Source organism: Callospermophilus lateralis, chromosome 9, assembly GCF_048772815.1.
Source record: "Callospermophilus lateralis isolate mCalLat2 chromosome 9, mCalLat2.hap1, whole genome shotgun sequence".
Taxonomy (NCBI): Eukaryota; Metazoa; Chordata; class Mammalia; order Rodentia; family Sciuridae; genus Callospermophilus; species Callospermophilus lateralis.
In genome coordinates this window covers 56,762,263-56,775,912 of record NC_135313.1, presented here as the reverse complement: position 1 = coordinate 56,775,912, position 13,650 = coordinate 56,762,263, and the positions used below count along the sequence as shown (strand labels likewise).

Genomic DNA, 13,650 nt, shown 5'->3' with positions numbered 1-13,650 from the left:
ACAGATCAGGAAATTTAGGACTGCCTGGGAGAAAGGGAGCTCAGCTGCCATTTGTGAAGCATACTGAGGTGCAGGTTGGTGGAAGGTGGGATGGAGAAGGCAATATAACATTATACAAAGGGCCCGATTTTCTTTACCCCAAACTATAAGCAGTCAGAAGGGAATATCTTTCTCCTCCTCTCCAAGAGGAAGACTGGATGAGAGTGAGGTTTGTGTGTCTCTCACTCCCTTGAACTACTTGTGTGGGAGCATTCCTGGCACTAATTCAGTTCATGACAAAGTGCTGTGCAATGAAGATTTCTCAGCCCCAGGACTAGGAGGGCTAAGCTTGAATTGGCTTTCTGAATGCATAATGCCACAGAAGACTGAGATTTTTCAATCTAGTATTTTATAATTCTTGGATACAAAGTCAGATCTTAATATCACAATGTAAGATATAGTTATCAAGTAGATCTTGGGAAGTTCATATTTGTTGTAATAAGCTGACACAAATAACCGAGGTAATTTGTACCTTTAGATATAACCATTTGTTTCCCACAATAATGGCAAAACAAACTGGAAATACTTCAAGAAATTAATGTTAGGAAAAATCTTGCAGGAGCATTTATTGACAAGTCTTAACTAACTCTTGGCAAATTATTTTACATTTAGTAGGCAACATACTGATTTCAAATACAATATTTTTTCAAACTGATATCAATCTCTGGATGAGGGATGAGTATTATCTAATTAAAAAGTAAGGGGCTGAGCTGGGGATGTGCTCAGTGATAGAGCACTTGACTAGCATATGCAATATCCTGGGTTTGATCCCCAGCACCACCCCCCCGACACCCACAGTTAATGAAAAGATCAAATTTTGAAATTTGCACCTAAAAATATTTTCCAATATGTAAAACATATTGTTAAATATGTATTTTAATAGTGTCATGAACATAGACAATAGCACCTTTTACATCACTTTTTCATGGAATTTTAGTTTTCCATGTTTTAAACTGGGGATGATAACATCTATGTTGCAAGTATTATTGTGATGTTTAAATGAGATAATGAATATAAAATGCTTAGCAATTTTTGGCACACAAATAACTATCAAGGAAAGACAAGTATTACCCCTGACTAAAGTTTTATTTACACACCACATGATTTTAAAGTAAAGATTTAAGTATCTGTTGTTCAAAATGTAAATGAAATAACATTTGTCCATCTAAGGGGATAAATTCTTTAAGGGAAGGTGAATTATTTTTCCCAAAGTGAGTTTTTAAGATTACAAAAAGTTTAAAAAGAACTTAGGACTTCTTGTCCCTGCTTAAATTATGATTCTTTATCTCAAAACCAAAGCAAAAAAATTATTTGGTATTGCTGGTTGGAACACTCAATGTACATTCTGATGACTTTAACCAATATAATAATTCATCTCTACTAGAAGACAGGCAGCAGCTGTCAGCTGTCATGTATACCAGCAGCTGGCAAACAAACTAAACCCTATTGATTTAGAAGAAAACAACAACATCCGCATACCCTTCTCTGCATTCAATTCATCCAGGAAGACAAAACCCCCTCAAAGTTTCAGTAAATAAGTACCTGGCCAAAGTTAAACACAGCACAGAAAAACTGTAACTCAACATATAGTCTTCCAGGCTCTTGGTTGAATAGCCACCATAAACAACTGGAAAGATTCTATAAAGAAAAAAAAAAAAGAGTATTTTAAAATGAAGCATGCTAATCATTTCTCTCCATCCAGAGCACAGTACAATAACTTTTCTACCTAATAATTAGGGGGGGAAAGACTAAAGGGAAAAACACTGAGAGAATACAGAGGCTTTGTCTTTCAAACAAGAGGTTTCAACTTCTTCTTCTGACAGATGTCTTTCAAACAGCATCTATTCTGATCAGATTTGAAGCAAGAAGACATGAGCCATAATACAGAGACTTACATAATATACCAGGACTGCCGACTAGCCTAAGACAGGACTGATTTTAAAATTAGTTCTACACAATGAAAATAATTATATCACTAAGCAGGAATTCTTGGCAGCATTTCTTTCTTTTTTTTTTTTTTAATTTTTGTCTTTAAACAGCAGATAAAGTGTAGCTGGCTGATATCATACTATGTAACAAGCATTCTGTGTGAAAAGGGCTCATAGGTTATATGGCCTATCTTCCACCTCTAGGCAGGTTACACTTAAACTACCTTTAAAAAATTATAATAACTAGCTGGGCCCGGTGGTGCATGCCTGTAATCCCAGTGGCTCAGGAGGCTGAGACAGGAGATCACAAGTTCAAGACAAGCCTCAGCAACACTTAGGCAACAGAGTAATATGAATGATTCTCCCCTCGCCACCAAAAAAACTAAAAAAACAAAAAACACTTAAACTAGATTAGAATTTAGATAGCCTAGCCACTCTACTCTTGAAAAGTAGCAACTAAGTTTCAGTCCCAGATGCCTAAATAAAACCTTTGCCAAATAAAACCTTAGCTAGACCCTATCTCCAAATAAAATATAAAAGGGTGGAGATGTAGAAATCACATCTGGGTTAAACCCTCCCCCCAAAATTACAATATTCAATATTGGTGAGAGCACTTTATAAATCTATACTATCTACCCTTTGAAAAACAATTTAGAAGAATACGTCTAAAATCACAGAAATATTTATTCTCTTTGATCCAGGTTTCTCAACTTTGGGAATATATCACTAGAAAATATAATGCATGGAGATGTTTTTTAGAGTATTTTGAAAAGTTAGGAACAATTCATAAAGAAGTGGTTGAGTAAATTATATAGCTCTCTATTGTTTACTGGGGAGCCATTTAAAGTATTAATTTTGGACACTCTGAAAATGCTTGACATAAGTGAAAAAGCAGGTTATAAATATATGTATTATTAGAACCATGAAAAATGTGTTAAAAATTCAAAACTAGGGGCCAGGGGTGGTGCTCAGTGATAGAGCCTGTGCTTAGCATGTGTGATAACCCTGGGTTCAATCTCTAGCACCCCCTTCCCCACAAAAATGTTAGATGTCAGTAATTTTTTTTTTTTAGAGAGAGAGAGAGAATTTATATATATATATTTTAGTTTTTGGCGGACACAACATTTTTGTTTGTATGTGGTGCTGAGGATTGAAGGATTGAACCCAGGCCGCACGCATGCCAGGCGAGCGCACTACCACTTGAGCCACATTTCCAGCCCCAGATGTCAGTAATTTGATGGGCATTTTTCCTTTTTTCCCTACTGCATGAAGTAGTTAGGTTGATTTCCATAATTAAATCTTATTCTTTCAAGTTAACTTATATGAGAAATATCTTGTGAGAGATAATGTAGGCATTTGTCCACTTTGGTCAGTCAAGCGTGTTAGGGATAACTGGCCCTTGGACACATGATGGAGATATCTATCTGATTTTACCAAATTTACATTCAGAGCACAGAATGAATAAGTAATTCTAATAGAATAGGCTACTGGAACACTTAGGCAACAGAGTAATATGAATGATTCTCCCCTTGCCACCAAAAAAACTAAAAAAACAAAAAACACTTAAACTAGATTAGAATTTAGATAGCCTAGCCACTCTACTCTTGAAAAGTAGCAACTAAGTTTCAGTCCCAGATGCCTAAATAAAACCTTTGCCAGACATTTAAAGAAAGAGGTCCCAAACAAAACCAGAGAAACATTTACAGCAAATAGGCCAATAATGAGAAGTAAACACAGCAAGACATGTCGAGTCAGTTGCTGGTCTCCACTCTGCAGATACTGTTCTTCTTCCTGGGCTAATATGCAGCTCTGGGAGTTACAGCGACTCACACAGTGATCATCTATGAAACAGTAAGCACAACAATTTGTAATCAGAGCTTTTTATTTGAATGCATTTTAAATTTATAATGACTTCCTAAGAGAAACAACAAAAAAGCACATTCAGCTAAGAATCAGTATGTAATTTCGATGAAATCAGGGGAAAGCTCCGTCATGTTGTTTTAGGAGTTTTAGTTGGAGAGTGTTTTTATCTGAAAAAAACCCACTAGTATGTAATATTTCCCTTTTATACCGTTCACCAATGTTTTCTATCTATATAATTTGTTATATAATTATATATTAATATATGTTTTATAATTATACATAAAATTTTAAAAGGCTAAATTAATAACTCATGTTTCACCTGCATTAAATCTTCATAGTAGTCATGAATACACTATTTTGACTAACTGTGAAATAAATTTACAATTAACTCCTGCCTTTTCTGAGTTTAAAATCTGCCTTACAAAAGGTCTTACAAGGTATCAACTAGGTCTATATGCTATGTTTTGTTCACATATGAGACCAAACCCAAATCACAGAACTGACTCTTTTCTGGCCTAAAATAGGGGTGAGGGATCTTTCAAAAGAAACTTGTTTTTCCATTCAGCTCCACTTTGTATATGGTACTAAAGGAAAAGGAAAAATTTTTACATAATACATGCCTACTCCAACATACAACCTTATATAAGTTAAAGATTAAAAAACAATTTTATAGCTCTTACCCTAAAAATAAAAATCTCTATTTCTTAAGGCCACTTTTTGGGAAAGGACATATACAATCACTAAATGTTGTCTAACATAATAGTTAATGGTAGGGAGAAAGTTTACAGTCTTGCTAAGTAAAAAGAAAGTAGGTCACCAAACTATCTCTGTAGTATGATTCTATTTTAATAATAACTATTTGTATATATCTGCTCTAGTTTGACTCTTGAATGTCCCCCAAATACCCAGTATTAAAGGCTGGTCCCTAGTCTGAGGCACTGTTGGGAGGTTGTGAAACATTTAGGAGATAGGTAAGGCATAGTGGAAGAAAAGATACTGGGACTCCAGCCCCTCCTTTCTTTCTCTCTTTGCTTCATGGCTGCCATGAGATGAGCAGCTTCTTTGCCACATGCTCCCACCACGATGTACTGTGCTGCCTTAGGCCCAAAGCACCTGGGTCACTTGACCATGAATTGAAACCTCCTAAACTATAAGCCAAAATAAACCTTTTTTCCTTATTAAGCTGATTACCTCAGGAATTTTGTCACAGTAATAGAAAGCTAACATAATAACTATGTGTAGAAAATTTGAGTTATATTTATATATGTGTGTATATATATTATTGAAAAACCTGGTTTTAAAATATTATGTACACACATTATTAAAATGCATAAAAATAAATTTTAATAGTCTTTCATTTGCCTTTTCCCACATTGTTGCCATTTAGCAATCTAAATGTAATATTTATTTTGCCTTTGTGCAACAGCAGGGGATGGGGGACAAATTATATTGTAAAGCTCTACAAATTCTCATTTGTCTATGGTTTGATTTCCTTTAGGCTCTTTTTTTTTTTTTTTTTAAATTTCAGGCTGAGGAATGATACTAAATTATATGGTTAGATGAAGTCCATATATGATGGCTTTCTTTTAATATGATTTTTACAAAACATGATCAGAAAATTTTGAAAGTCCCTATAGTATAAAAGTTTTCATGAATCAGTATTAGTAATGAAGAAAATGATAGTTAAAGAAAGACTAAGGATAATTTGAGAAGCAGAAAATGACTTTACTATTATATTGGATAGAGAGAAAAAAATTAAGAAAGAAAGCCTTGGGACATAAAGAAACACTACTTTACAAAAGAAGCACATAAATAAAAACTAAGACAATTTAACTGAATGCGAGAATGGATTTCCTATTAGAGAATTTAATGAAGGCTGATAATCTGATATTTCTGTCTATGGAAACCTAAGTTCTACTACTATTTAAGATTCATTCCTAGCCAACAGATAGCAGACAAATATAAATGCCACCTGAATAACAACTGTTGCCAGTACTACATTTAATGAGCATTCACCATGTATTTGCACCCATGATTTCTTATAATCCTCCCAACATTTATTATATAAAGACATATGCCATGGGATGGGGTTGTAGCTCAGTGGTAGAGTGCTCGCCTTGCATGTGGAAGACACTGGGTTCGATCCTCAGCACCACATTAAAATTAAAAATAAAGGTACTGGGTCCATCTATAACTAAAAAAACTTTTAAAAATGCCTTTTGCAATAATGTAATTGACAGATTCTCCATCACAAAGAGCAAAATCAACTGAAAGTGCATTGCAATTCCAATTCTATATAAATATGTTCAGTTTTAAATAATTTAAAATTCAGAAAAAAAGTGATTTAGTCTCTTAGTTTACATGCCAAAAGTTTATTACTTTTAAAGTTGTTTTTCTTATTTTTTTAAAGAAGTTATATTTAAAGCACAATATAATTAAGCACTAATTAATTAGTCCTGGTCATAAGGGTTGGTGATAAGGGAAAGTCTCAGCTTCTAAAATAAGAAAAAAGGCCAAAATAATAATAGCTTTTAGGGCATATTTCTTGGGTTTATCTCTTGAGTTAAATTTATTGGAAAGTGTGTGTGTGTGTGTGTGTGTGTGTGCGCACACGCATGCATGCGCACATGCATGTGATACTATAAGAACTTTATCTTTTTAAAATAAATGTTCTCTGTACACGATTATTATTCTATTCACATCTTTTTCCTATTTTATTTGAGAATCTGTTCTCAAATAGTGTTCTGTAGTGTTACAGCTGCTGATGAAATACTATGTAGAGGTTTCGTGACACAGCAGGACAAGGGCTTTTCTGTTCCTTATGCCCTTCCTCATATCCCAGGGCACTTACTTTTCTCAAATGAAGGAGTCACAGGCCCACTGGTGCTTGTGTTTGCTGCTGGCTCTATTGATGGGTAGCGTAATTCACCATTTCCCATGGAGCAAGAGCAGCAACCTATATATAGAAAAATAATGTGAGAGTAGAGCCCAACCACAACAGAAATGGACAAGTTCAAGAAATTCCAAACAAAACCAAACCACCCAAAACCTACTCATGCTGCCTCCATGAAAATATTTTCACATGACAATTATCAAAAAGTATTCAAATGTGCTGTACAAATATTAACATTTTAAAAAATGTCAGATGAATGATCATCATCCTTATATATTGTCTTCTTATATGAGAGAAGAAAAAATTTATTCATTGCTATTTTAATTCTACTGTATTTTGGGAACTAAAAATTCACTTTCCTAAAACACAGCTTTTATTTCATCACTTTTCAAAAATACATACTAGTGTTCTATTGGTAACTGTGGAAAATTCAAACTCAGTCTAAACTGATAGCTGCCTATGACTTGGCCTCTTTTCCTAGCCAGCTACCCATCCTAAGCAACAAAAAGCATTTCCTTCTTTCAGGACAATTCTTCACACCCTCCACAAGTCCCATCAAGACCTAGGCTGACTCAAAAATATGGCATACTACAAGGACACAGCCACATCAATGATGTTTATAGCAGCACAATTCACAATAGCTAGACTGTGGAGCCAACCTAGATGCCCTTCAATGGATGAATGATAGAAAAAATGTGGCATTTATACACAATGGAATATTACTCAGCACTAAAGAATAACAAGATCATGGCATTTGCAGAAAATAGATGGCAATTAGAGCAGATTATGCTAAGTGAAGTTAGTCAATCCCAAAAAAAACAAATGCCGAATGTCTTCTTTGATATAAGGGAGGTGACTCAAAATGGGGTAGGGAGGAAGAGCATGAGAAGAAAATTACCTCTAGTTAGGGAAGAAAGGTGGAAGGGAAAGGGAGGGAGAAGGAGAATTGCATGGAAGAGGGAAGGAGACCCCCTTCGTTATACAGAATACAGATATGATGATGTGAGGGGGAAAAAAAAAAAGAATTGTATCACATTAGATTGGGTAGAGAGAAGTGATGGGGGGGGGAAAGGGAGGAATGGAAGGACAGCAGAATAAAATAGACATTATTATTGCTGTGGGTATATAAGTGACTGCATGACCAATGTAATTCTACAATCTGTACACTTAAAAATATGAGAAATTATATCCCATCTGATTCAATTGTATATGTCAAGATCATTGTACTGTCATGTGTAACTAATTAAAACAAACAAACAAACAATAAAAGACCTTGGCTGATCAAATCCTCTCCTGTTTTCTAAGTTAGGCTTGAAATCACTTCTTTCAAGAATCTGTCTCCTATTAATTTAGATGATGCAGTAAAAACAATGATATATGTTTTTCTTTCAAATATATACTGCTGAAAATCTCTTGCAGGTTTATAGGCAGGTTGGCTTATAGAAATCACACTGAGATATCTGTTATAGAGCTGTAATTTTTTCTTCCATATAGTCATAGAACTGTACACTGTGCTCTTTAAAACCTTTCACACTTATATAGACATGGTGCTCCTTGACATGGATTATAATTGAATAATAACTTTAATGACAAACTATTAAAATTTAATATGCTAGAAAAATGAATAATTCCCAAGAAAAGCCTTTCATTGACAACATGCTTAATTTCTTCAATGATGTTCTTAAAAGTATTTAAAAGTAACAAAACTGCAGTCTAAAATGGCCTTGCTAAATTTAAGATAACGATGCTATCTCAAGGTTAAAATAGAACCAAAGGATAATAGAAAAGAAAATACATTATCTAGTCCATACTTCTTCAGAAACTTGAAGGTTTCAATCAGCTAATTTTCTTTTCAGTGTTAGGGATTGAACTCAGGAACACTTTACCACTGAACTACATCCACAAAACATTTTTTATTTTGAGACAGGGTTTTGGTAAGTTGCTGAGGCTGGCCTTGAACTTGCAATCCTCCTGCTACATCCTGAGTAGCTGGGATTTCACCACCACACCCAGCCAGTCTATCAGATAGACAAATTAGACAAAGCACTTATAGTCTAGTCTAGTGGGCTATATAAACAACTTAAAAAGCAATTATAAAATAGTGAGATAAGAGGGAAGTATAAACATCACAGAAGGTTTCTTAGATAAGGTATAGCTATCATCTTGCTCTCCATTTATTTATACTATAGGTTCAAGTTATTTTCTTGCTGGAGATGATAATAATGGATTTAAAGAAAAGCTATTATACAGTTCATCTGCTATTTTTAAATAATAGGTAAAGTAGCAGCAAAAGTCTCTGGGCCTAAGACTCTTAGTTCAGCAATTCCCACAGATTTCTGGCCTTTGGTAGCCAGTTTTAAAACACTTGTGGAAAAGAAAGACACAGCCAGCTGTAGGTGGAATGGTCTTCAAGCTCTGTCAGAAAACAATCAAAATATGGGTTTGTAGGATACCTGCAAGATTCTTCAAGAAAGTAAAGTAGGAAAAGAAGTTGTGCATGATCAGAACAGTACTCTAGGCCCATAGAAGTCAGCTTTTAAATATTCAATCCTTGAACTTCAGTTTTCAAAAGGAAAAAGTGGTCAAGAAACTTGAATGAAATTCTGATATAATCATGAATTACCTAAGAAAGAAATTAGTGAGCTTGAGTTTAAAGGCCATGAAGTATAAAAGAATAATAGAAAAGAGGTATACTATATATAAGATATATATTATATATATATATAAAGGAAGTATAATATAATATAATAGAAAAGAGGTATAATAAAATGAATGCCATTTTGGGGAAAAGCATGGAAAGCTCAGTAGTGGAGAGAGGGGAAAGCTGAAGAGGAGATGGGGTAGAACTAGGCCAGAGCAGAGCATGGCTGGATTGTGGAAGATCTTGAGCACCATGTACAGGAATGTGAACCATGTCCAACTGCAGGGTCCTCCTAGACCTACATCAGGAGTCTATGTGACCAGAGCTCTGTGAGGAAGATTTTGCCAATTCATATAAAACAGACTGGAGCAGGGAGTGATGGGAGACAGGCAGCCCAGTTTAGAAGGAATTACAAGAATCTAGCAGAGAGACTGGAGGCCACAGTGGTGAATAAAGGTCAGGTGTAGATGAAGGACCCTGCGGAGGGAGAACTGCCTGTTCTGAATGGCTAAACTGCCTGAGAAGGAAACAGAAGAGATGTACCTGGAAGGCCTGAAGAATGATCACACATTCACTAAAACCAGATTTCTGGAAGTTATTCTCAGATTCTCCATTAGCTCTCACCAGTCCAGTTGATTGCAAGTCCATCAGTACAGCTTCTGAGTCTGACCTATCCGGTCCATCCCACACCTACAGCCCTCTGCCCTGTATCCAGCCTAGCCTATTGCAAAATCTACTAATAGGACCCTTTACTTATAGGACAAAACCTTCATATTTTCCGATGACACAGAATGCCCTCTGTATCTGCTTACTTTACCAACTTTCTTTGATCTCTTCCCCATATGTACCCTGAGTTCAAGCTTTACTGAATTTCTTACAGTTATCTAAGAAGAAAAATTGTTATCTCATATTTCATTACCTTTGCAGAAGTTGTGAACATTGTGAATTGTATGATTCTACATGTAGATAAATAAATAGGAGAAAGAGGAATACAATTTCTGGGTGATAAATAAACCATAAAATAACTCTGGGGAGTAGAGCCAAGGGCAAGGGAGGGGAAGAGTTTAGCTTCTCTTTTAATTGTCTTTGAATTCCTTTTTAATTGATTTTGAATTGTAATTGTATTTGAATTCCTTACTGTATGAATGTCTTTTTTTTTTTTTTTTTGTACTGGGGATTTAACTAGGGACAGTTTATCACTGATCTATATCCTAGCCATTTTTATTTTGAGAAAGGGTCTTACTAAGTTGTTTAGGGCTCTCTAGTTTGCTGAGGCTAGTCTTAAACCTTGATGTCTTCCTTTTATAATGAAATGTTATAATAAGCGGGGTGCAATGGTGCATACCTGAAATCTCAGGGACTCTGAAGGTGCGGCAGGAGGATTGCAAGTTTGAGGCTAGCTTCAGCAAATTGGTGAGACTCTGACTCAAAATAAAAAGTAAAAAGGACTGGTGATATAGTTCAGTGGTGAAGCACTCCTGGGTTCAATACCTAGTACCAAAAATAACAATAACAGTAATAATCATAATAAAAAATGTTATCAGTACCTGGTCCTATACCTCCAGAGTCTTGGGGTCCCTACACCTGCATGTGAGTGCCCTTGGGATTATTGACATTCAGGGATGTAGCCACAGTGTTTTCCAACAGGAGAAATCCAAGTGCCTGGACCCTGCTCAGAGGGTTTTGTACAGGGGTGTGATATTGGAGAACTACAGGAAACTGTTTTTCCTGGATAAGGATGTCTTGTCTTCAGAAAACAGGATCTGCCCTGTATCTTTGTGTTTTTTCTTGTGTGCCTCTTGGGAGGCTCTTCATCAAGCCATATTAATTCAAAATGGAAAAGTTTCATATTATTGGATATTTTGATAATTTTGTTGAGTTACTCTCTTTGTTTCAATACAATTGAGTTGATTTGCCATAGTTTGTCTTACAAAATATCTTAGTTTTTCTGGAGTACACTTAAAATTCTGTAAAAAAATTAATAAAATGTTATAATAATAGCTATTATTTACTCATACTTACTATGTGCTGGACTTTATACATGTTCACTCATTTTATACAGTAACATTCTTTTTCTTTCTTTCTTTCTTTCTTTTCTTTTCTTTTTTTTTTTTTTTTTTTTGATATTGGGGATTGAACGCAGAGGCACTTAACCACTGTGCTACTTCCCTAGCCCTTTTTTACATTTTATTTAGACACAGGGTCTCACTGAGTTGCTTAGGGCCTTCCTAAGTTGCTGAGGCCGGCTTTGAACTCGGGATCCTCCTGCCTCAGCCTCCCAAGCCGCTAGGATTACAGGTCGCCACTGCACCTGGCTCCAATCACATTCTTACTAGATAAAGAAAGTGAAATACTGGGAACTTGCCCAAGATCAGACAGTAGTAAATCATGAAGTCAGGCTTTGAACACAGGCAATATGGCTCCAGGGTAAGTTTTTAACCACTCTTTTATATACTTCCAGTTTGGAACAGGTGAGGAAGGAAGAAAGGAAATTTACATGGTGAGATTTGTGGGCAGCATTTTAAATGCAACATTCCTAGCACTAACACAGTTCATGACAAAGTGCTGTGCAGTGAAACTTTCTCATTTCTTCCTTTTGAAGATGAATAAATTATCTTCTATCTCTGTTGTCACTCTTTCTTCTTATACTTTACTCATCTTTCTACTCCACAAGCTATCTAAACAAAATATTGTAAACCATCATTTATTCTTCTGAGCACAATGTCCGTTATCTGTGAACTTTCCACATGCATCAGTGCATCCAAAATGCATACACTATTGCCAACTTCCCTTCATGAATTAAAACAAATCCTGTAACACTTGTTGACTCTTACTAACACATATACTAGTTAGGATCATATTTTTACTTATACCAAGAATGGGCAAACATCTTCCATAAAGGGTTAGATAATATTTTAGGCTTTACAAGCCAGTCTCTGATGCAGTGACTCAACTCTGCTATTACAGCATGAAAGCAGCCATAGACAATGTGTAAATCAATAAGCATGGCTGTTTTAATAAAATTACAGACATGAAATTTAGGTTTCATATAATTTCCAGTAGTCACAAAATATTTATTAATTTTTCTTCAACCTTTTAAAAGTGTAAAAATCATTTTTATATGGTGGGTGTGATTTGGTCTGTGCTCTAGTTTGCAGATGCCTAATTTCTACTATCAACCCAGCCTCTTAGTAGGCCTCCTTTAGCTCACTTTGTTGATAAAGTGTTGTTAAAATAACATATATATGTGTGTAGATTTCTAGGAAGAATATTCCTTTCCATTGTGACTTCTTTCTAAACTTTCTAAGCTCTCAGGTCTCAGGAAGTCCTACATTTTTAACAAAAGATTGTCCTCAAAACATACTTTCAGAAATAATTTGTAAACTCTTCCTATTATTGACTGTGATTCAGGTTCTTAATTTGGCAAATACCTATGATTTTCAGAATAGTTCAGGGACCCTCTCTTAAGCAAAATAATTAGGATGTATGCTATAAAGGCATGTAACATACTTGTTTCTGGTATTGAACTTGTAAAAAGTTCTGGTTCATTTGTTGGTGCTGGACTCTCATCAAAAGCAGTGTTTCCAGGCTCCACTGCTTTGTGGCTCTGAGACTGACCAAAACCTTCATAGTGTCCTGCTTGGGTGGTGCGGTTCATGCACATGAGTGATATACCAGCTATTAGAATGCTGCAGAACAGGGTGACTGCTGTGGTGATCATCTGACGATGTTAAAAAAAAAAAAAAAAAAAAAAAAGACATTAGGCCACTTTTTACAATCCCACCTGATAATCTTTAGCAGAATGCATTAAGAGCATTTTTTGATGGAAAATACATCTGCACAGTTGTAAATACTCTAGAACAGTGGTTCTTAAGAATGGGTAACAGCATATAAGGAATGTACTTGAAGAGAAATCAGAGTCTGTTTATAATCATGTAAGTGTTCTAGATGCTTTGTTGTACAGCAGCTGATTAACATAGCCACAGGTTTCTTTTACAAGTAATTGGAATAGTTTGTTATAACTTTAATTTTGAATTTTTGCTTATGTAGTTCAAGTATACTTCAGTTGAGAAATTTATGATAATGATAGTAAAAATGAATAAGTACAGCTAATACTTATGAGCAGTAACTATATGCCAGCACTAGTCAAAGTCCTTTACATGTATATCTTATTTATTCTCATAAAAACTCAAATTCAAAATTACAGAGCAGGGAAAAAAAAGGATAACAAATGAAAATCTTCAGGGAGGTTTTTAAAAACACATTCTTGGGGCCTTCCTGAAGAA

The 13,650-nt window shown here is 35.2% G+C and overlaps 1 protein-coding gene across 3 annotated transcripts in view; it reads right to left on the bottom strand.

Annotated features, from left to right (window-relative positions):
• The window catches only part of Gpr155 (G protein-coupled receptor 155), a 43,444-nt gene that overhangs the window by 7,114 nt on the left and 22,680 nt on the right, over positions 1-13,650 (bottom strand). For all 3 annotated transcript variants that reach the window (XM_076866864.2, XM_076866863.2, XM_076866865.1), the window contains exons 10-13: positions 12,875-13,085; positions 6,682-6,786; positions 3,672-3,808; positions 1,582-1,677 (exon numbers count right to left, since the gene is read on the bottom strand). In XM_076866864.2, the coding sequence (XP_076722979.1) occupies positions 1,582-1,677; positions 3,672-3,808; positions 6,682-6,786; positions 12,875-13,085 (549 nt within the window). The remainder of the gene's footprint in view (positions 1-1,581; positions 1,678-3,671; positions 3,809-6,681; positions 6,787-12,874; positions 13,086-13,650) is intronic.